This window comes from Erythranthe guttata, chromosome 7 (genome assembly GCF_056151865.1).
Source record: "Erythranthe guttata isolate IM_541 chromosome 7, IM_541, whole genome shotgun sequence".
In the NCBI taxonomy this organism is placed as follows: Eukaryota; Viridiplantae; Streptophyta; class Magnoliopsida; order Lamiales; family Phrymaceae; genus Erythranthe; species Erythranthe guttata.
The window spans coordinates 3,699,279-3,724,586 of NC_142539.1; the positions used below are offsets into that span (position 1 = coordinate 3,699,279).

At 33.8% G+C, this 25,308-nt stretch overlaps 3 protein-coding genes across 3 annotated transcripts; 2 read left to right on the forward strand and 1 right to left on the reverse strand.

Moving 5' to 3' along the window:
• Nucleotides 1–1,505: 1,505 nt before the first annotated feature.
• On the forward strand, nucleotides 1,506–5,011 carry KAB1 (potassium channel beta subunit 1). The gene is made up of 4 exons (XM_012973808.2): nucleotides 1,506–2,236; nucleotides 3,266–3,409; nucleotides 4,428–4,592; nucleotides 4,719–5,011. Exons 1-4 carry the CDS (start codon nucleotides 1,652–1,654, stop codon nucleotides 4,830–4,832), a joined length of 1,008 nt encoding a protein of 335 aa, XP_012829262.2. The 5' UTR covers nucleotides 1,506–1,651; the 3' UTR covers nucleotides 4,833–5,011.
• Nucleotides 5,012–7,176: 2,165 nt separating this feature from the next.
• Nucleotides 7,177–12,130, forward strand: LOC105950708 (PB1 domain-containing protein tyrosine kinase). The gene is made up of 9 exons (XM_088820769.1): nucleotides 7,177–7,412; nucleotides 7,941–9,822; nucleotides 9,928–10,014; nucleotides 10,320–10,472; nucleotides 10,549–10,712; nucleotides 10,808–10,955; nucleotides 11,280–11,402; nucleotides 11,522–11,609; nucleotides 11,716–12,130. Exons 2-9 carry the CDS (start codon nucleotides 8,230–8,232, stop codon nucleotides 11,904–11,906), a joined length of 2,547 nt encoding a protein of 848 aa, XP_088676895.1. The 5' UTR covers nucleotides 7,177–7,412; nucleotides 7,941–8,229; the 3' UTR covers nucleotides 11,907–12,130.
• Nucleotides 12,131–13,455: 1,325 nt separating this feature from the next.
• Nucleotides 13,456–15,553, reverse strand: NCED6 (nine-cis-epoxycarotenoid dioxygenase 6). Its single transcript, XM_012974092.2, has one exon. It carries the CDS (start codon nucleotides 15,451–15,453, stop codon nucleotides 13,624–13,626), a length of 1,830 nt encoding a protein of 609 aa, XP_012829546.2. The 5' UTR covers nucleotides 15,454–15,553; the 3' UTR covers nucleotides 13,456–13,623.
• Nucleotides 15,554–25,308: the final 9,755 nt, after the last annotated feature.

The window sequence follows — 25,308 nt, forward strand, 5'->3', positions numbered from 1 at the left end:
AGTAAAGAATATGACTATTGTGTGACTGTGCTTTGTAAAACAGTGTAATTAACAGGACAGTGGAAATTAACAGACAAATAACAAAACAGCGAGAATATGACTATTATGTGACGAATATGACTATTATGTGACTATGGTTTGTATAACAGTGACTGAACAACACAGTGGGAATATGACTATTATGTGACTACTCTGTCAATATGACTACTCTGTAAAATACACTGCACTACAACCGACTAATCTTGTAATTCAATTGTCGCACTCCAAAAAAATTGAAACGTATATATTGGTATTCAACGGTGATAGAAGGGGAATCTCCATGTAGAAATTACGCATCCGACGGAGGGCGGCGACGAGCTCGGTGAGGCGTCGCCGCCAATTGTACCAGGCGTCAATGTGGTGGTGTTGGAAAGGGGGGAGAAGATCTCTAACATCGGCGGATGAGGGCCTCCTGCAACGGTGTTTGAAGGGCGTTGTTGGCTCCGGCGACAGTGGTTTATGGATTTGAAGAAAAAAAATGTGAACGAAAGAGCGAGCGAGCGAGCGAGAGAATGACAGATATAGGGAGAGATGCACAAGAGTGAGAAATAAAATTGTATCACGTTAAAAATATAACACATAGAGGCACTATAATCTTATCATATGCGGTAAAGAAGGTCTCACTAATTTAGATTGAGATTTGGGTTATGACAAAAGTCTTTAAATTCAATTGAGTTTAATTTAAAACATTTTCTAAACGAGGGTATCGCATATTAACCCTTATTTAAAATATAAATCATCTTACATTAATTGTTTCTAAAATATGAATTATGATAAACTAGAAACTCTTAAATCAATCACATCACCACTAATGAACACATCTAACATATTTTCACCATAAAAAAACATAAATAATCTGATCTAATGATATTTAATTTGAATAATAAGAATATTTAATAAATAAAACATTTCTAATAGTATAGTAAATATTGGGCTCATATGGTTACCTATATCAGATAAGTTTAGATTATAGAGATTGAATTAATTAACTACTGACTAATTTACTAATTACTTAATATTTGCTATGTAAATCTGTTTAATTCTGGTATTATATGTGATTTTTCTATAAAACCTTTTATTTAATAAAATTGACATGTAATTTGCATGATGAAATAGTATTTACTCTATTTGTTTAGTCCCCTTAAAAGCGGACTTTAATTTTAGAAGCGGCTTGAAAAAATATGGAACTTGCCAACTGAACGTATTACTAGCTCGACTATTTAGTCAATAACTTTATAACGGTAGCTAAACGAGCCAACGAGCCGATAATCTTATAAAAAAGTTTTTGGTGCTGTGGGTTAATTTAATATTACCATTAATACAAAAAAAAAAATCCTAAAACAAATGGTAAATTATAATTCTCAATTATTACATCATAAAAATGGTAAATTTCAATTCTAAATTAAAAAAAAATAATTCTAAAAAAAAAGAAAAAAATAAAATAAAAAAAACATTACAATTTAGTGATTTACAACGCATTTACACAGCTGTCATTACCTAGGATTTCAATAAAGCAAACTCCAGTAGTACATCGTCACACGCATCAACACTCTGCAACACTCATCACTCGGTCACTCTCGAATCAAACAAAACCACGCCCACCAACTGTTCGATGAAAATCCCAGACCAAACGATGGAGTACAAAAACCTCGGCAGATCCGGCCTCAAAGTCTCCCAGCTCTCCTACGGCGCGTGGGTCACCTTCGGCAACCAGCTCGACGTCAAGGAGGCTAAATCCCTCCTCCAGTGCTGCCGCGACAACGGCGTCAATTTCTTCGACAACGCCGAGGTCTACGCCAATGGCCGCGCCGAGGAGATCATGGGCCAAGCCATCAAGGAGCTGGGCTGGAAGAGATCCGACATTGTCGTCTCCACCAAGATCTTCTGGGGCGGGCCCGGCCCGAACGACAAGGGTTTGTCGAGAAAGCACATTCTCGAAGGAACCAAGAATTCTCTGAAGCGGCTGGATATGGAGTATGTGGATGTGATCTATTGCCACCGGCCCGATATCAATACTCCGATTGAAGAAACTGTTCGGGCTATGAATCACGTGATTGATAAGGGGTGGGCTTATTATTGGGGGACGAGTGAGTGGTCTTCTCAGCAGATTACCGAGGCGTGGGGTGTGGCCGAGAGGCTCGATCTTGTCGGGCCCGTTGTCGAGCAGCCCGAGTACAATTTGTTCTCCAGGCATAAGGTATTTCTGGATTCTGGATTTGATTGTTGTTATTTAATTGTTATCTAAGTAATTGAAGATGTGGATGTGGTCCTGAATGGCAATTCTGTAATATTGATTTGCTGTTATGAGTTATCCCTTTCGGGCAAAATCGGGAAAAATCCATTGTGCACAATTAAAAGCTGTTTGAAATTATATGATTTGGTTTTGGTGGCTGTGGGAAGAGTGGGTGTTGTTTTTTAATTGTTTTCTTGAATATATATTGAATTATTAATATGTTTGTTTTTATCAGCGATCGAGAATATCGTGTGGTTATGCCGTTTCGTAATTATTGAGAAATCTATTATTCTTTTCTTTGGTGTGTGTGTGTGTGTGTGTGTGTGTGTGTGTGTGTGTGTGTGTCTGTGAACTGTGAAGTTCTTAAATTTGTTGTATTTTTTGTGTTTTGTGGTAAAATACAGTTAAAAATGCAATCTTTTTGAAGATTTTTCGTCTGTTTCGGATTGTACTTATGATATCTTATATCAGTTTGTATTCAACTACGGTATCGTTCTTATTGAATTGTGGATTTAATTGCTGTCTGATTTTTTTTATTTAATTGTTATCTCAGTAATTGAATATGTGGTGTGGTCATATATGGCAATTCTGTAATATTGATTTGCTGTTATGAGTTATCCCTTTCGGGCAAAAATCGGAAAATTCCATTGTGCACAATTAAAGCTGTTTGAAAATTTATGATTTGGTTTTGGTGGTTGTATGAAGAGTGGGTGTTGTTTATTAATTGTTTTCTTGAAAATATATATTGAATTATTTGTTTGTTTTTTCTTTTAATCAGCGATCGAGAATATTGTGTGGTTATGCCGTTTCGTGTGTGTGTGTGTGTGTGTGTGTGTGTGTGTCTGTGAACTATGAAGTTCGTAAATTTGTTGTATTTTTTCGTGTTTTGTGGTAAAACAATACGGTTAAAAATGCAATCTTTTTGAAGATTTTGTGTCTGTTTCGGATTTTATTTATGATATCTTATATCAGTTTTGTATTGATATGGTGCAGGTTGAGTCGGAGTTTCTCCCTTTGTATACTAACTATGGTATCGGCCTAACCACGTGGAGCCCACTTGCGTCTGGGGTTCTGACCGGCAAGTATAACGCAGGGAATATTCCATCGGATAGTAGATTTGCCTTGGATAATTATAAGGTAAGTATTGAACATTAATCTTGAATTTTGTAGGGAAAATTCGGTGTTGGTATTTTCTTTCTCTGTTCGTGTTGCTGTTGTAAGATTTTCTAGTTTCTACTTCCACGAATGTCATGTTTAGGAATTGGATTGATTAAAACTAACACTTTCGGCAAAATTCCAATTTTTTTTAAAAAGTGAAAAACTAATTTACAATTCCGTTCCGAGAAAAAAAATTGAAAAATCAGAAATCCGAATTTCAGAAATTGGAACAAAACTTGTTCCAATATTAGAAATTTAGGGATAAGAAATGGTGGAATTCGAAAATTTCCAACTTTTAGTAACGTAACATATAAAATACATAGGGTAAATTACAAGCACCGTCAAATTACGAAAACCCCCTCCTGTTGGGGTAATTACAACCACCCCTCAACTATAAATCTTCTTACACGTCTACCCTGTTTCAAATTTAGTGGAATCTTCTAGATTATATGGAATATTCTCAATTTTGAACCCATTTTATCCCATTCGAGCTCCACATTTTGAAGCTAGATGATCATAAGATGTGTCTTTTGGCTTGTATTTATCAAATTGTAGTGCATTAGAAAATGTATTTTTGCACAAAACGAGTAGAAACTAGAGAACATTTCACGACGATTATGTTGAATTTGACACCATAAGGGTGGAGATGTAAGAAAATTCATAGTTGAGGGTTTCTTTTCGTAATTTGACCATACCTCATGGGTGGTTGTAATTTACCCAAATACAGAACAATTTCGACATTATAAGTGTATTTCTCCGAATTATTTTCGGAAATTATAATCGGAAATCAGAAATAGGAATTGTCGGAATGAAAAATATTGTTCCAAAATCGGAAAATTTTGGATCAGAATCGCTGGAAATCAGAAACTCCTTTCCAATTTCCACCTATAGTCACACGAGAGTTGAATTTTTGTTTGTTTGAGCGAAAGATTACTTACAAAATAATGAATGTAATATCGAGTTTATTATCATAATATATATTTGACCGTTAATGCAGAATCTTGCGAGCAGATCATTGGTCGATGATGTACTTAAGAAAGTGAGTGGATTGAAACCAATCGCAGATGCGTTGGGCGTGCCTTTATCTCAACTCGCAATTGCTTGGTGTGCTTCGAATCCCAATGTATCGTCTGTTATTACGGGCGCCACAAAAGAGGCCCAGGTCAGCATAATCGTCCCGTTTTTATTTTTTATTTAATTTTTTTATGACCAATTATCGTAATAGTTCTTTACAAACTCATTTCTTATTCTGAAAAATAATTGATCGAATAATTTCGGGCAAATGCAGATTCAAGAGAATATGAAGGCTATTAATGTTATTCCTTTGCTAACACCTGAAGTGTTGGAGAAGATCGAAGCTGTTGTTCAAAGCAAACCCAAACGCCCCGATTCCTACCGGTAGACGACATCATTATTTTGCCCGTTGTCATTTCATCGTAAAGATTGGTATTTGCTATTTCGGAGTTTTTTTTTCGTAATTTTTTTTTCCGGGTATTTTTAATGAGTGTGGTGATGAACTGTAAAACATGATTAGTGACTGATATTTGTATAATGTGATTTTATTTATTTATTTTGTTGTCACTTTGGTTATTTTTTTTTTGGTAATAAATTGGTTGAAATTGAAACATCATATAAGGAAATTAGCTGGAGGTCCCTCAAAATGTTATCTAGCCATAAGAAGGGCACGCGCATTTTGTTATTTTGCTAAAAGTCCCTGTGTGCTCCAACTCTAACGGAATCCAACTCTAACGGAATCGCTTAGGATGGCTAACAGTAACAGCGACATGGTAATTCGCGAAACTTAGTTGCACATCTTAGTTAATTAATAAGCAACAACTTACTTAAAACTTAAAATACAGTTACGAAAAAATTAAAATAAGAATATATGTTTCCCACAACATATACACAACTTACACAAACAACTTAGTTGCACAACTTAAACAACTTATTTGCATAGTTTAGTTACACAGCTTAATAAATTGCTTGAAATTGAAACATGGTTTCTTAATTATTTGGGGAATTTTTGAAGTCATGTGCCTTTGGTATGAATTTATCATCAATTTATTCAATTCCTAAAAAGAAATATAATCTATTTATGCAAAAACCATTTATCATCTATTTATGTAAAAACATACCACTTGAATATGGAAATATGATAACTGTTTTTATCTTTGACAATATCATTTTTGTTCATACTTCTGATACATTTTTATTTTGAGATTGATTTAGGAATATGTATTTCCTGTTCTGTGCACGTGGCAAAATTCCTAGTTCATTTGAAAGTATAACTTTTTTTTTTTCTTTCTAATTGTGTGCTATTTTTCATGAATAGTTTCTGAAAAGTAAGGGAACATTAGTCCCAAATCGCTATAAAATTCATGCTAAATTTTCAACACTGCATTAATCACTTTCCAACACTCTTTTCTTAGGGAAAATTGGCTAAAACTCCCTTAAAAATATTTTGAATAACTAACAGGGTGGGCGGATATTTTGAATTTGTTATAACGGTTTATGGATGAGTGCTCTTGGAGTAGTCGACTCGGCCCTGAACCTACGTGCCTATGACTTCGTTTCTCAAGAAATTCGCGCAACGGAAGATCCGGAATTTGAGACTTTCTACACCAAAAATATTCTATTAAATGAAGGTATTCGTGCTTGGATGGTGGCTCAAGATCAGTTTCATGAAAACTTATATTTCATGAGGAGGTTCTATCCATCGGGTAGCTTAGATTGAATAGACAGATTAGACGGAAAATAAACATCTTAAACTGAAAACAAACAAGTTAGATCGAACGTATAGACTGGAAATAGACAGCAGCATAATCGAAGAATTTGAATTAAAAATACACAACTTAGTTGGAACTGTTAGACTGGAATTAGACAGTCTATACTGAAAATAGACAACTTAGATTGAAAATCAATGAAAATAACATGTTCCAATAATGTTGTCAGCGGAAATTAGACAGTCTGCGGCAGAGGACTAGAAGGGATGGATAGAAATGCCATTTTTGGAAGTAGGTGTTGTTCTGAGGACGGATGAGTTAGAGGTGAATAAGGTATTTTCGTTTTAAAATAACTATCTTCAGTCTAAATTCTCCAACTAAGCTGCACGAGGTACTTGTAGCAAAATACAAAAATATTAATGTCCTTGATCTGAAAGGGTATTATCGTCGAAAGATGTCTAGCAAATTGCCCTTTTCTAAACACTTAGTTCTCTCTATTATTAATTATAAGACCAAGTCCGGATTCACTACCTTTAGTGAACCGTTGAGTCACCGATTTACATTACTCATTAAATACTTGTCGAACCTGGGAATGAGGGCTCTGAAGGCGATAAATTTCACTTTTGGTGCGAGGCGCAATTAATAAAATCTCTAATCCTTGTGCAAAGGTAAAAAAGATATTGATTAAAAGGGTACATATGGAGTATATATTTATTATTTATATATCCTTGTTAGGCAACAATCTCAAAACCCCAATTGATTTTATTTTATTTTATTTTATATATTTATTTTGTTCCATGATGATTCTTTGCAAAAATGGTCACTCCCATTTCTTCCTCTGAAATTCCGAAATCCATGCAATGCCCCTTCTCTCATACCTCCCTCTCTCTCTCTCTCTCTCTCTCTCTCTCTCTCTCTCTCTCTCTCTCTCTCTCTCTCTCTCTCTCATCTTTCTCTCTCTCTCTCATCTCTTTCTCTCTCTATCAACCTCAACCTCACAAAACAAAACCCCCATTGTTCATCAATCAACACTTTCTTCTTTCTGGAGGAGCCCCGCCCTAATTTTACCCTAAACCACGTCAAAAAAAAAAAGGGGGCAATAATATAATCGCATTTTTTTCTTCTTACCAGATAACTATTATCTGTATTAAACTCCATTTTCTCTTCTTTTTTGTTTTTTTTTTCATTTGGGCATAATGAAACCGACAAACGATTAATCAGATGCTTGGATGAATAATTTTACCAGGCTTGGTAAAATGGTAAGTATTTTGTTATTTGGGTAAATTACGGCCACCCACCCTGAGCTCATGTCAAATAGCAAAAAAATTCCCTCATATTTGAGTAATTACAACCAGCCATCAACTATGAATCTTCCTACACGTCCATTCTTACGGTGTCGAATTTAATGGAATCTTCTACATTATATGGAATATTCTCTAGCTTGTACCCGTTTTATCCATTCGAGCTCTATATTTTGAAACAAGATGATCATAAGATGCGTCCCCTTGGCTTGTAATTATCAGATTGTGATGCATCAGAAACTACATTTCTGCACAAATCGAGTACAAACTAGAGAATATTCCACGGAATCTAGAATATACTGTTGAATTTGACACCGTAAAGCTGGACGTGTAAGAAGATTCATAGTTGAGGAATGATTGTAATTATTCAAATAGGAGGTTTTTTTTTCCGTAATTCAATCTTATCTGAGGGGTGGCCGTAATTTAGCCTGTACTATAAATGATTTTGGGATTGCATTGTCGATTCTAACGGTTTGCTTTTTCTAGTTTCCGCGAAAACAAGTTGATGATGATTGTCTGACTGATGATGAATAGTTTGTGAGGGCAAGCAAATTTGAAGTGCCCTAATTAATGTTTCGGGGAACCTCCGATTTCGTTTGCTGCCTAGGAACAAGTAGTCTATGTAGCTGTTTTTTTCGATTTCGAAATTCGAAACTCGACGAATTGCATCGTACGAGTAATGATGCACAATGCCGATAGATATTGAATAACAAGTTCGAAGGGGCTGATATAAAACACTAATGCCGAGTGAAAGTTCGTCTCCGATCGAAAAAACATGGAAAGAGAACTGTGCTGCCGCACGAGCCAAAAACCGAACAACGCCAATTCCGACAACGTCAAACCACTAAACAACAACATCTCGTTGCAGACGGGCGAGGAATTCTCGCCCGAGTTCTTGAGAGATCATCTCACGTCTCGAATAACCCCTTTCGCCAAAGATATTGACCATAATACCCCTACGAACAAACTGAATTTCGACACTCGAGAATTCCACGATTTTTCTCCGAGCAACAGCAACACCTATCTGCACCGCAGAAAGTTCTCTCATGACGAAATCATCAACCGAGCAACAACTCCGTCGAGTCCGTCGATTTATTCGTCCGATTCCCCTTACTACAATCAACGGTTGGGATTCTCCGATCTCCCGCTCTACGAAAAAATGAAGTTCCTCTGCAGTTACGGAGGCAAAATACTGCCGAGACCGAGCGACGGAAAGCTTCGATACGTCGGTGGAGAAACGAGGGTTATTTCGATAAGTAAGACGCTAAATTTCTTCGAGCTCGTTAAAAAGACCAACGCCATCTGCAACAACCACCCTCATACGATTAAATATCAACTTCCGGGCGAAGATTTGGACGCGCTCGTGTCAGTTTGTTCTGACGAGGATCTACATCACATGATAGACGAATACCACGACTTGGAGAGAAGTTGTCAGAGATTAAGATTGTTTCTCGTTTCTTGTGGCGATAGTAGTAACGAGAGCCCTTGTTCTTTAGAAGGGAGGGGTAATAACGTCATTATTCAACAAAGGGATACCGATTATCAGTATGTGGTTGCGGTTAATGGGATGATGACATCTAGCAGAGAGAGTTTGGATTCGAGCCCGATTTTGCGGAGGAATTTGTCGAATCTCAAGTCGATGCATTCAAATGCGATTTCTCGTGATTTTAGTAATACAAATAAGATCAGTTGTTCCCGTGTTTCGAACGATCGAGTTAATTACGAGAAAACCGCACCGAAGAACGAAGAAGGGAGGGTGGATAAATCTCCTATGAATTCCGATGAAGAAAGGTCGAGCTCGTTTCAAGAAGGTGCAGTGCAACAAAGAAAGATAGAGAAATATAAAAAAATCAAGAATAAGGATAAGAGAAACGAAGCTACTATCGAAGAATACGATGCTTCGGATTCCGATTTTCTTGAACGAAAACGGAATTTGGCGAAAATAATATGCTCGTTAGATTCGCGTAGTTCGGCGAAAGATACGACCAAAGAGTTTCCGTTAAATTATCAAGCGAGTCCGAACGAGCTCGATTCTCCGTTCAAGAGCCAAAAAGAAAGTAACAACGACCACAAGCTTTATATCGACGACGAAATTATGTACGATTATTACGAGAGGAGTTTGAAAGATTCTCGTCACATTGTACCAGAACAGGAAAAAAGTAGAAAGAGCAATTTGGTCCGTTCTCGATCGTCGGATAGTTGTCCTAAAACTTATGTGCCGATAGTAGTTGAAGATGTGACTGGCTGTGTGCCAGCTGGCGTTGGATCGCACTCGAAAGCGGTCCCGCATGTACAAGATTACGATGATAGTGGATCGCGTGGCGAAGAAACGGAAGCTGAAACCGCTACCCCTGAATCTGGATATGGAGTATGGCATTTATTAAATAAATAGTTCTTTATTGATTTTTTATTTATTATTATTTTTTGGATTAATGTTAAATTGATGTCGATTTTCGTGTGGCGTTTAATGTAGGATGTTAAACCTGATGAAGACGATAAGGATGCGTCGATATGCGATGCTGCTGTAATTGAAATGGAAGCCGGCATGTATGGTTTGCAGGTACAGTTAAATCTCTATAAATTAATGCAGTCGGGACAAACAGAATTCTATTAATTTTAGCGAAATATTAAATTATCGAACTAATTTAGTAAGTTTTTACTGAGTCGGGACCAGAAGAAACTATTTATTCAAGCGAGGTTATTAATTTATCGAGGTTCTACTGTAATTAGTAAATTTATTTTACAATTACAAAATGCAGATTTGATTTCATAAATTTAGCAGTATCGTGGTTGATGCGTTGTATATTGTAAAAAAATGAAATTAAATATCATAATTTTGACTCGATTACGAAATCGTATTAACAGATCATAAGAAATGCCGATCTTGAAGACCTAAAAGAGTTGGGATCCGGTACATACGGAACAGTGTACCACGGCAAATGGCGGGGTACGGATGTCGCGATCAAGAGGATAAAAAAGAGCTGCTTTGCTGGCAGATCTTCCGAACAAGATAAATTGGTTCGTCTCACTTTTATATATATTAAAGAAAAGGAAAAAAAAAACTATTTCGTCAAAAGTTCGATTTTGTTTGTAGACCAAAGATTTCTGGAGGGAAGCTCAGATTCTATCGAAACTTCATCATCCAAATGTAGTTGCGTTTTACGGTGTGGTTCCCGATGGACCCGGAAGTACGTTGGCTACTGTTACCGAATATATGGCCAATGGTTCACTAAGGCATGTTCTCTTGAGAAAGGATCGGTAAGTTTTTATTTATTTTTTATTTATTTATTTTCCGATTATTCATCGTATAGTTTGTAAAAGTTTGATCCGTGGAATTTGAATTTTAATTGCAGAGGACTTGATTGGCGGAAAAAGATTATGCTTTCGTTGGATGCTGCTTTCGGCATGGAATACCTCCATTTGAGAAATATCGTTCATTTCGATTTAAAATGCGACAACTTGCTCGTCAATTTGGGCGATCCGCAACGTCCTGTATGTAAGGTAAAAACAGCTGTTTCATTGGTTCCATAATATCTGTTGTTTAAGGTTTAATGAAGTTATTAAATATGGTCGAAGTTTAGGAAAGACGCGTGAAAAAAGACTAAAATACCCTTTACCATTTATTGAGGTGATAATAAGGGTAAAATTGGAAAACTGTATTTAATGCATTATTGGAACTTTGCAGATGATATACAAAATAAACAATTAGAGTAAGTACTGGGGTGCTGAGTAAAAATTTAAAAAATAAAATACAATTTTATTAAATATAAATGATGGAAAAATACTAAATTTGAACAAATTATAAGTTGGTTGTTGATTTATCAGGTTGGTGATTTTGGACTGTCGAGAATTAAACAGAATACGCTCGTCTCAGGTGGCGTCCGAGGAACCCTTCCATGGATGGCTCCGGAGCTTCTAAACGGAAGCAGTAGTCGCGTTTCCGAGAAAGTTAGACATCTCTATTAACTATATTATATTCCTATTTTTATGTCATGTAATTATATATGTTTCACATATTTCTACGATTTTTATCATAAATTTAAAAATCAAAGAATTTATTCGGGCAGGTCGATGTTTTCTCATTTGGCATTGCAATGTGGGAGATTTTGGCGGGAGAAGAGCCATACGCGAACATGCACTGCGGGGCCATCATAGGTAACGACATTTTTCGGACAACGAATCTTGAAATTATCGATTACGCTTATTTGATTTTTTCTTTTTTTTATTTTTAATTTAATTTTTTTTAATTTAAAAAAAAAAGGTGGAATTGTGAATAACACACTGAGACCACCGATACCGCAACGGTGCGATCCGGAGTGGAGAAAGTTGATGGAAGAATGCTGGTCGCACGATCCGGAAGAAAGGCCGTCGTTTACGGAGATTACGAACCGGCTTCGTGTTATAGCTACAAAGCTCCAGCAAAAGAGATGCAGTAATAGAGTCAAAAGATGAGATTTAATTAATCTTTAATTATTATTAATTAATCCCAGCCTAAGTGAAAAAGATATGTGGATTTAATTGTGTAAGTAAATTAAATTAGTCTATCGCTCTCTCATTCTACTCAATTTGTTGTAAACCAATTTTGTATATGTAGATATATATATATACTCTTTTTTGTTTTCTTGACCAAACTTGTTGACCTTGCGAATTATCCAGTTTCTTTCCCTTGGTTGACCTTGTTGACCAAACTTGTTGACTTTTTTGACGGACTGAAGTACCCTTATAATTTATATGAGTTAAGGGGTGTCAAAGTAATAAAACAAATATATAAGGAGTGTCAAAATGTATACTATAATATTGTGGTTGCTTGAAATAATATCTGTTTTTTTTTTTTTGGTTAAATTACAACCACCACTTGAGGTATGTTCAAATTACTAAAACTCCCCTCATGTTTGGGTAATTACAATCACCCATCAACTATAAATCTTCTTCACGTCTACTATTGCGGTTTAAAATTTATTGAAATATTCTTCTTGATTATATGGAATATTCTGAATTTTGTACCTGTAACAAGATAATCATAAGATGTGTTTTTTGGCTTATATGTATCAGATTGTGCTACATTAGAAACTGTATTTTTGGACAAAACGAGTACAAACTAGAGAACATTCCAAAATTACCCCAAACTCCTTTAAACCCTAATTCAACTCCAATTTCATGATTTACACCTCAATTTATTTCACCAACTAACCAATTTTGGCCACCACCTCCGATCAGATAAGTTGACTTTCTTTTTTTCTTAATTTTTTTTCTGGCAGGTCACCGTCGGTCTCTACCGTTGACTTTTTTCTATAAACCTTTTATTTACTTATAAAAATTATTTTCATTAATATTATTTAACTGTCTGAGACAGTAATATTACTATCTTAGAAAATAATTTTACTGTATTAATTAATTTTATCGTCTTGGCTTACAATTTTGCTGTCTTCTACCGTAATATTACTGTCTTCGACCTTAATATTACTGTCTCATGCAGTAATAATATTAGTAAAAAATTATAAAATGGGGGTTAATGTGATATATTTGTTCAATTGGAGTCAATGTACAATATTGATGAAGTTAGAGTATAATTGATCAGGGAATTGATAAAAATTATATTATGGTGAGTATTTTAGATAAAAGGCATCAGGATGAGTTTATTAGCGAAATCGTTTTTTTGTGTACCTGTGTGCATTTAAATCATTTGTCACGGACCTATTTGCCATTTGCCCTATAATATAATCCACTTTTATAGATACTATTTATAGACATATATCTAAAGGAAGACGGAACCTACAAACTTTCCCATCAAGAAAGAGACCAAGTGCTAATAATAGTATTTGTGTCAAAAGTTATCTTCATATATACATAGTTTGTTTCAAGCACTCATGAGTCAAGGGGACACAAGTGTATATATCTAGACTAGACTATGTTTGTATATCATATGTTTCTTGTCTGTTATACTATGATTGATTTAGTCAGATTCTTTGAGTTTGTATTTTGGTTCTTAGTTATTATTTTAATATCTATATATACCACAAGTTCCAAAATTTTCGAAGAGAAAAACAATGTTGTATGTGTTGAGATTTTCTTCTTTACATTGTATGTAATATTCTCTAATTCAAACAAAAAAATTCAAATAAAACAACTATATTAATTCATTGGCCATATTGTTATATTGTTACATATATTAAAAGCACTGCCTTTGAATCTCTTGAGCACTAACAAATGTGCCATGAAATCCATAGGGCACCCTCTTAGGCAACTTAACTAGAGCAACTTGTTCCATTGTCGAAGCTTTCAATATCACAAATTCCGATTTTTCGTTTTCTTCGTCCCTCACAAAACTCATGAGATACCCTTCTTCTTCGTCTTCCTCCTCTGCAGTTACCGGGACGAAACATGGCTCGCCACCGAACCTGTGGGGCCCGTACAAGTACTTAGTCACTTCTCCCGTTTCCAAATCGACCCTAGCGATTCCACTACATTTCGGCCATGGATCCGCTATAGCCAAGTACACGTACCTAGTTTTCTTGCCTAGTTGTTGCTTGTTTATTTGTCCCGCTTCTAGGTTCATACCCGACACGACGACCCTCCGGGTCGACCCGCCCGTTTTCAAATTCAACCGGATCTCGGATAACTCGCTTTTCAAATCGTCGCTACCCGAAAAAATCGAATCCGCCGGCGTCATGCAAGAGTTAATGACGACGATAATTTTGTCGCCGTTTTCGTCGCGCTCCTCCCACGCATTCCACATATGGAAACAAAAACACTCCGGAACATCTATCCATCGGATCTCCGATTCGTCAACCGCATTCTTCGGCAAAACACCGAATCGGGTCATCTTATTCGGGTCGTGGATCACGGGCGACCCGCCCCGCATCATCTCGGATAACTTGAATACCATCTGGTGATCCGGGATCACCACGTGAGATTCCGTCATGGTGAAGTCGTGGATCATGGTCGGCTGTTCGATTGAGATGGTCAACTCACGTGACTTATTCCCCCATTTATCGAATTTGAGGAATTTGAGGTAGGGTTTCGAGAGTATGTTGTAGCTGAGGGTGTAGAGATCCCCCGTGGCGGGGTCCACCTTAGGGTGGGCTATCATCGAGCCCTTGACTTGCCCGTCGAAATCGTACTGCCCGATTGTCTCGAGATCTCCGGCTTCCGTTAATCTGACGGTGTAGGGGAGATCATCCTCTGACATGGCGAGGATCCGACCGTTGAAGTAGACTACGTTGACGTTAGCCAGACCAAAGCCGTCTGCTGCATTGACCAGTCCGGCTAAGGCTCGAGCCGCGAATAGGGCGAGCCGAGCCAAGCCGGAGTGGCCATGCAGCTCGCCGATCTGCTTGGGGAAGACTGGCTTTCTGAGTGCGGCTTCCCCGAGCAGACGGTTGGTTCTGGTGAAGCGGCAGGCGTAGCTTGCTCGATTTTCGGGGGCCGCCAGGGTGACGGCATGGATCATGCCGTCGCCGTCGAAGAAATGGTGGCCGCTGATTGGCTCGAATAACGGGTTGCCGCCGTTTCTAAGGTAGGCCCCACGTACGCTTGTAGGGATGGTCCCCACTACTTCGAGATCTTGATGGACCGGGCATTCTTGAACCGGTGAATAGTTGCCTTCAAGTTGGACCGTGGGGTCCACCATCCGATTCAGCTTGTGGTTTTTTTCCATATTTGTCACGATTGATTTCTCCACCATGTCGAGGGCGGCGGCGGCGAGTTTCTGGAATGGGTTGTGGTGCGGAGGGGGTATGGTGGTCGGGGAGAAGATGGTTGGTGGTTCCGGTGGCTGAGGAAATGGCGGCGGCGGTGGTGGAGGTGGTTTGTTATTTTTTCTAGGGAAGCTTTTTTCGGATGGGTTGATTATAATTTTGCATGTGATTTTACAGCTTGATGACGACGGCGGCGGCGGCTGAGTTCTTGTGTTGGATTTGGTTTTGAAGAATGGAGATTTGGATGACGGCGGCGGCGGCGGTGAGGTGGAGAAAAGGTGGTGGGTGAGAGAGAGATTCATGTTGGATTAATTTTGAGAGAGAGAGAAATCAATCAATCATAGTATGTAATAAAAAATGGGGGAGTACGAGGAGGGCTTTTTGTACAAGAAGAAAATTGCATTTAAAGAACCAGCTCATTTCTGAGGTGTAGGTCAAAAGGATTCTTTTTTTCAATTCGAATTTGTTTTTTTGAAAAATAAATATTATAATTTCCGTTCCCATTTAAAAAAAAAAAAAAAAATCAAATTTTAAGTTTTTAACGAAATTTAATTGGATCAAATTTGGAAATTTTAATTTAGGTCCATTTTCTGAATTGTGATTTTTTATTTTCAATAATTATGTTTAACATGTCAATGTAAATTAATACATTTTTTATCTATTTGATTATACTATAAGTGGAAATTTTGATCAATTCGATTTCAATATCTATTTTACTAGTCTCGACTGTATTAATTTATAAAGATTTAATTAACTGTATATACCATCAGCTGATTATAAATTTTTGCACGTGAGATTCGTATGGCTGGCCTTTGCATGCAATTGGCGTAGCCATCACAAATCCATGCAAAATCCACTAGACAAAAAACAAAGCAATTTACATTTATAACGTTCTTACCCATATTGATGGTTGGTAAATCCTAAATCGAACAAAAAATAATTACACTGCGTGTATAACAAATATGTATATACATATATAGAATTTTAGTAATTTATTCAAAATTACTAAAATTACTAAAAATATGAAAGTAAATGCACATTTAATTTAATGATGTGATATAATAATATACTTACAAAAGAAATATCATAAATCAACACAACAAAAGATGATGAGAACTACTTAAATTGAAATATTTCATAAATTAGTTACCATTTTGATCAATTACATATTTTCTTTTCTAATTCAATTTAGTTTTAATAATTCTTTTTGTGTGTTTTATTTTATTCAAGCTAAAATTACTTTTCTTCACCAATTTTTTAACTCATAATTTTGTTCCTCTCTTTCTTTTTAGCTTTCAAGCCCATCTTAAAATTGTGACCCGACCCAATTGTCCATTTAAGGCCCGGGTCGATCTTGTGCTAAAATAAAGGTTAGATGGGCCTGGGCCTGGGTGAATGCATGTTATTGTCAATTAATTATCTCATTTAATCATACTTATAAAACAAATAGTAAACAACCAAAAAAGAAAAAAAAAACATACAATAACGAAAAGAATTTTATTAACTTATAGAAATCAATTGTTGAATTTCATTACGCAAGGCGAAGATCGTGATTATTTACCGTTCGGAGTATTAATTGAAGAGAGTCTCGAAATGGGGAGAGGGTTTAAATTATGTTCATTTAGCTTTTCTAAGCGCTCGGGCAATCTGTTAGCCTAAAATTCTTTGTAATGACGTATTGAGGGCTATGACCTCTCGTTGGATTTACCGAATATCGCTTCATAATATAATTATTTTCTTAAAAAAAAGAAAAAAAAAATCAACCGGAGACCGGTTCATATTAACGAGGACAACAACCCACCCTTAAATATAAGAATCAATTACAATTAAATGGGGCAATTTGCTATAGGTCCTCGTATAAGAGATTATATGTGTTAAAATCCATCTAATAAACTCTAATTTCCAGCAAATTTTTGTATTTATAATTTGTCATAAGTACCCCTATCAATATCCCTATTAATATACGGTAAAATATATCTTCAAAATCAAATCCCCTATTTTTCTCCCTATTATAATCCACAATCCGAAAATTATAATTGCAAAAATATTGAAATCGATTTCTTCCCTGTTTCTTCAAAGCGAAAATCTCACCACGGATTTTGAATCCTTCCATAGGTTTTGGGTGTTTGGTCGTTTGCAGTTTTACGTTTGCATTTTGTCTTCGTTCGATTTGCTGTTCAATATTTGCATTTGTTTCGTTTGCGGTTTACAAATTTGCAGTTCACTATTTGCATTTGTTTCGTTTGTTGTTTACAGGGTTTGTTGTTCCGAAAATTACAATTGCAAAAATATGGAAATCGATTTCTTCCCTGTTTCTTCAAAGCGAAAATCTCACCACGAATTTTGAATCCTTCCATAAGTTTTGGGTGTTTGATTGTTTGCAGTTTTACCAGGTCGTTTGCATTTTGTATTCGTTCGATTTGCTGTTCAATATTTGCATTTGTTTCGTTTGCTGTTTACAAATTACCAGGTCTAAGCGTTTTGCCTTTATTCCGTTTGCCTTCGTTCGATTTGTTGTTGCCCAATTTGACTTCGTTCTGTTTGCAGTTTACAAATTGTTTGTTGCTCGGGATCAACGGCTGGTGTTTAGGGTTTGTTGTTTGGAGTTCATACGATGGCCAAAATACGATTAAGTCTTGGTAATCAATGATCCTTTGTGTAAAATTTTATTTGCATGTTGGGTTTTTGATTTTGATTTTTTTTCTTTCATCTCAAATTTTGTATTTTGTTCCTTTTTTGCTTTTGTATTTTGTTTGTTTGCTATTTATTTCAAATATTTCAATAATAATTTGAGAACCCGTTTTTTTTCCCCCTTAACAGCAAAGGAGGATGATGATTTCCAATCCCCGAAATCAGGTAAATTGAGGGGTTTGTTTATGTTACGACTTTGGTTATGTTTATTCTAAAACAATACATTTGAAGATCCTAATTATGTGTTCTGTCTTTGCATCAATATGTGCGTTTTGGATTTCTACATTTTACCGGTTTTGTTCAAATAATAAATTATTTGATTGTATATTTTTTGGTACTTTGAAGAACCCATTTATTCGTTTTTCATTTGCAAAAAACTCATTTACTGAAAATTTTGATTCGCACGTAGTTGGGTTAATATTGTATAAGGCAGCCTATTTTGAACATAAGACATGCTTTTGTTTGTATAAAATAAATAAAACAAAAAAAAATGTAAATTGAAATTACAAATTACGTGTAGGATATGCATTATGCATCGTCTATATTTAATTATAAACAACAAACTACATATATTTAATTACAAACAACAAACTGAACAATATGATATGCATAATCTATATGCAAACAATAACAATAAAAAAAAATGTAATATTACAAATTGCAGTTTGCAGTTTTCTATTCATGTTGCTAATTTATTTTGCAATTCAATTCTTTTTGGTATTTATCGAATGAAAATCAATTAGAAAATACAAACAAAAAATAAAAGTTCACTTAAAAAAATTAAAATTGAAAGAGATACAGAGAGAGGAGAAAGAGAAGAGAGGAGAGGGAGAGAGAAAGAGGGGGCGTGTATTTGGGGAGGGGGAGAGAGAGAGAGAGAGAATGAGTAGGAGAGAGAGAGGGGGGCACGTGAGACTGATTGAGAGAAGAAGAGTAATAACTGGGATTTGTTAACCACTTTCTTATAAAATTAATTATTAATTAAGGAGGGATTTTTTGTCTATACACTAATAATTTAATTTAATTTATATTAATTTTATTGGGTAAATGACTTATATCTATATTCATGTAATAGAATGGACCTCCACCTATATAAATCCATAATTAGGGTTGTTTAGCCAATTTCCCCTTAAATTATTGAAAATAATAAATTAATAATAAATTTATTTTTGTATAAATTGGAATCACCGATTTATATATTAAAAAAATGTCTTTTTTTCTTTTCTTTTCTTTTCTTTTTTGCGAAAAACATCAAAGTATAATCTCAAATTGTCGAAACAATCCTCGTATTAAACTAATTAGCGAGAAACTCTTGTGTAATCCTGGATTGACGAGGAAGATGAATCAACATTCAACATTATTTTCTCTCTCTATTTCTTTCTTCTTTTTTATCTTTTTCCTTTCAGAATTTTGATTTCATTTTTTTCTAATTAAGGGCAATTTTGTTATTTTATCGAAGTCAAAATCAAAAAATAAAATAATTTGCAATGCGCTTTGTAAAACATAACTAGGGGTGAAAGTCGGATGGATCAGATCGGAATTAGCCTTTTCGGAAAATTTTCAAAAAAAATCGGAAGTACAAAATTAATTCCCATTCCAATTCCAAAATTTTCGGAATCTAAAAATTCATTCCAATTCCAAAAGGCTCGGAAATTTCGGAATTTCGGAAAAAAATCGGAAATCACATAAGCTTTAAAATTTCAAAACTTAGCCGAAATTTTCTAAAATGTTCATAATTTTTCAAAAATAAGAGCATCCACGTCGATAAAAGTAAAACTAATAATTACTAAATTTCAGTTCAAAAACAATAAATAAAAATAAACACAGTATAATATCTGATAAAACTTCAAATAACAATTCATTATGACAAAATCCTAAAACAAAACTTATAGGTGTATTTTTCAGAAAATAAGTATTGTATAATATAGGTGTATTTATAGGTGTATTTTTCGGAAAAAATCGGATCTTTTCGGAATTAAATTGGATCGGAAATAATCGGAAATGCCAAATTTATTTTATATAATTCCAATTCCAATCCAAAAAAATCGAAAAATCTCGGAAATCGGAATTTCGGAAGTCGGAATGAAAAAAATTGTTCCAAAATCGGAACTTTTCGGATCGGAACCGACGGAAATTGAAAAATCCATTTCAACTTGCACCCCTAAACATAACGTAAAGGAGTTAATTACTAATTCTTTTAACATGATAGTTTTTTTGACAATTCGAGATTATACTGGGACTTCTTTGCAATTAACTCTAAAAATGATGAATAACTAATGATTAGTTTAAAAGGGGAAACAAAATCAGTGGAATATATGTCCATTCGAATCCACGACCACAATTTATGATTATGTGGTTGTGGAAATGATTATATGATTGGTTTTGGAAATAGAGTTTTTGACTTTTTAGTTTTGATGATATAGTATTTTTTAAAAAATTTAAATGCCTTATTTATTTAGTTTTGTGCCAACTGAATTCTCTCCCAAATCTTGATAAAAAAAATTAATTATCTCATAATTAAAAATTAAGAATTTTATTAATAAAATTATATATATTTATTATAAGGGTAAACTACACTCACACCCCTGAAGTATGTTAAAATAACTTTAAGGTCCCTGTGGTATCGATAATTACACTCACACCTGAAACATATCTAGAAACTCTAATAGGATAATTCATTAGATACGTTATTTCGATAGAGTTCTAACGGATTATTACTTTCAACTAGTGGTGGAGACAACATAGAGTTAGAAGGTGACATGGTTCCCCCAACATTTCTTAAATCAACCACTTCCTGAAACTAATAGTCCGTTAGAACTCTATCGGAATAACGTATCCAATGTATTATCTCATTAGAGCTTCTAACCATGTTTCAGGGAGTAAGTGTAATTATCAATACCACAAGGACCTTAACGTTATTTTAGCATACCTCAGGGGTGTGGGTGTAATTTCCTCTTATCATTATTTATTCATCTTTTCCCTCCAAAATTTATATTTTCATTTTGTTTACAAATTTTAAGTTATACCAAATGACCGGTTCAAATTATAATTTTTTGATGGAAAATAGCATTTTATTAACTCAGACAAAAGCAAAATCAAGGGAGAGAGAAGAACTGAATTACAAAGAACATCAATAAATTAATATACGATAAAATTAATAATTTTGTTTAAATAATAATTTATTTCAGTTCCAATTTGATAAAGACATACAAGATTAGGGTGAATGACAAGAAGGCCAATCCCAAGTGACTTAAATACACATTGATCCACAAAAAAAACAGTATTTCAAATACACTCATCCCTTGTCTTTAGTCAAAAATTTGTCAATTCCATCCATTATGCTCTAACTTTCTTAATATTACACATTGACCCGAATTTAAACAAATATATCACATTAATCCCCATTTTAATAATTTTTTGAAAAAATATTTTTTTTTGAATTTATTTTTGCGGCCAGATTCCGGCGTTGACCGCCGGTCTCCGGCGTTGATTTTTTTTTTGAAATTTTTTTCCAGCCGGTCAACCACCGTTGACCGCCAGTCTTATGCGTTGACTCTTCGTAAGAAAAAATAAAATTAAAAAAATTACAAAAAAAAAACATAATTAAAAAAAAATTCAATGCCGCAGATCCGGCGGTCAACGACGGTTAACCTACCGGAAAAAAAATTTAGAAAAAAAAAATTCAAAAATAAAAAAGAGAAAAAAGAGAAAAAGTCAACGACGGCTGACCGGCGGTCTCCGGTGATGGCGGGTCAAAATTGAGGTCAAAATTAAAATTAGGGTCAAAATTGGTTAATTGGTGAAATTGGGCTAAATTGTGGCGTAAATCATGAAATTGGAATTGAAATGAGTTTCAATGAATTGGGAGTAATTTTGGTATATATATAAGGGTTTTCCTTATTTGCAAATAATTTTGAATGAGCTGGAAATATTTGCAAGACAAAAAAGTTGGATGTCCCTGTTTGAATTAAATGTCCTAGTCATGGGCTTTATTGAGATTAACCCACAAAATTATTAGCTCGATAATTCATTATTTCACTTAATTAATAAAATTTTATCAGTTCCGATTGTATAAATTTATAAATGTTTATTTGTAGTCGGTGACATAAAAACAATTGAATATAAATGGAACAACAATTGGGCATGGAGACCAAATTCAAGCTGTAAATTTGCGAAATCGGACGGTCCTAGAAAGAAGGGGCGTAAACGTGGACAACTAATGGCCGTCCGATCTACCTATAAACAGCTTCCAACAAAAGAAAAAAGAAGTGGTTAAATTAAAGTTGAAATTGATGGCTGAAAAAGAAGAAAGTGGACGAAAAGAAAGAAAGTGAATGATAGTGTCGATCAATTTATTGCAACCGTCCCTACAATTAATATTTGATCTTAGAGATATCATAGCAAGTGAATGATATATGTTGAATGAGTGGTCCTTAAATTTTTTAATCTTAGACCCATAATTTCAAAAAACAAAAAAAAATATTGTTTTATATTATTTGCAATTTTTTTTTTTAAATTCGACGATGGCAATATATTGCCCTAATTGCTTATAAGTTATTTTAAATATTGATTCACCAAAGCAAAAAAAAAAAAAAACACTAATAAAGAGAGAAATAGAAGAAAATTATATTGTATATTCTTAATAATACGTGTGTCGAAATCTTAAACATCACATATTTTAAAATGAAGGATGTAATATTAAGGAGAAATATATATATATTGCCTTTAAAAACCGAAATCACATAAATAAAGAGAATATATAATATCGTCGTACAGAAAAATCCACCTAACAAAGTAACATAAACATACTTCCAAAATTTGGAGATATATATAGTAGATACTCGATAAACTAATAATCTCGTGTAGATAATATGTTTTCCTAGTCCTAACTTAAAGGCAGCGTGCTAAAAGAATATTTCGTTAAATTATTATTTCGCTAAATTAATAGAATTTGGCTGATTCAGACTTTATCAATTTATATAAGTTTATATATATATATATATATATATATATATATATATATATATATATATATATATATATATATATATATATATATATATATATTGTGTGTGTGTGTGTGTTTCCTTTGGCCTTAGGTTGTCCACGAGATGCCTAGGGTAGTTGGCCTTTGTAGAAAAGAATTTAGATGACATTAGTTTTTGGATTTTGATCAATAAATGTTACACTATGTAAGAAGCTCACAATTTATTTATGCATTAAAATTAGGTCATAAGTTCCAACAAATTTGGTGAAATAATTGTGTTACAGTGGTTTGTTGAATGTTGGGTATACATACACGAAATTTAATTATTTATTTTACTCCCTCTGTTCCACAATAACTGTCTCTTTTTAAAAATATTTTTGTTCCATATTATCTGTCACTTTACATTTCCAATACTGCATTAAATGCATTTTTTTTCCTATTTTAACCTTATTAATTCAACTATAAGTAAGTATTAACTTTCTCTTATCACATCATTAAATAATCAAGGTTATTTTAGTCTTTCTAATGTATTTTACCTAAAATCAAAACACATTTATTGAGTTTCTTAATACTTGTGCAAAGCCAAAAACGACTGTTAATAAGGAACGGAGGGAGTATATAACATCGTATTCTTTTTTAAGAATTTAAAATAAATAAATGATTATTAGTTTTCGGATTTGCTCAATTTCAAAATCATGTTTAAGTTGTTTCCTATTTAATGACATATTCCTCTCTTTCATACAAGTGTGACATGATATTTCAAAATCACGACAAATGGAAAAAATGAGTCCAAATTTCAACTACCACCAAATTGTCAAAATTAGAGTAAAGCCCCTCGCTCTTCTTTTATTATAGGAAACCCCTCACTCTATTATTTTACGAAAATATCCTTATCATTTTTATTCATTTTGTTGGTGAAAATCCACAAATTCTCAAGCCCGAAGTGATTATAATGTTAGGTATTTTGTAATTATACTTTTAGAGTATTTGTTTTGGCCCCTACAAGTTTTTGCAAATATGCGACCCTTTATTTTTTTTAATGTTTTTTTTTCTCTATGATCTTATATAAATAATAGATATGAAATCATATTTAATATAACAATAAAAATAAAATTTATGATTTTTTTTATTATTCCTCTGAAAAATAATTTAGGGTAATGCTTTGAGGTCGACACAAATATTAAGTGCAATACAATACATTATTAGAATCATTTGGATAAGTAGTATATTTTTTCTTTTTTTGCATGCTTGAAATATGATAAGATTATAATATATATTATTTTAATTGAAAATTAGCAATATAAACCTTATTTGCAATGTCTTGAGAATCTAAAAAAAAATCGAGGCACTGCACCGAAAACCGAAACTTTTGCTCGCGCCACCCAACGTTTGATTCTGCATTCCTAAATCCATTATACCCTCACTAAGTTTTAAATATTCAATTCACAACTCATTGTGACCAATTTATTGTGTTTCGATGATACAAAATTTTTCAATAGCGCAAAGTGCCAAAATTCTACATTTCAAGAGTACAAAATGAAATTAAGCCGATATTAATTTTGTCAATTTAATTATTCTTTATTATTAGATTTTTTGAGTTAATTCTATCTTGATATTTATACATTGAATCCAAACAAAATATAATGGTCTGCAGTTGCATTTATAGTTTCTGGCATTATGCAAGTGTGTGGGTAGATAGATAGTTTTTCACATGCCTTCATAATTAAATGATTAATACGAAAAATCAAAGTTACACTAATATATACATTTATAATTATTAAGAAAATGAGGATTAGGAGAGATAAAATTGCATTTATATACTGTCACACACATATAAATGATCACTTAACAAAAGTTATACGTTTTTAATTTCCGTATGAATAAATATTTTTGTGAAACACTCCATATGAGAAGATAGGAAGAGATAGAAACACGTAATCAATTTTTCGTAGAAGTTTATTTATTTTATTTTAAAGTTAATTGTCACTAAAATTTGCAATTAAATTACTAACTTTTTATTTACCGAAAGTTCATCGTTATAACTTGCAAATCATAACCTCGATCGATCTGCTAATTCAACTCTCGTTCGAGAGATTATTTAATAACGCAGAAGCAACGTAATATTTTGCCACTGATTCTTTTTAGCGACAAATGTTTGTTCTATATCGACAACTATTGTCACTGAAATCCAATTTTTTTTTTCTTGTAGTGTAGGAAAATCAATTTTTTTTTATTTAACTAATATATAAAAATTGATTGTTTTTTATGTTCTATTTAACTAAGATATCGAATTTGAGATTACGTGTATTTTTTTAAGGGCGAAGTACGATTAAGTATTTCATTTAGAACTTGAAATTTATAAATAAATAAGGATTTCCAAGGTTGTATGATTTGATTTTATATACAATTCTTTAGATCATATAAGTAATTTATTTTTCCATGTAGTTTGGTAAATTTTAATCTCAATCAATTTTGTTTT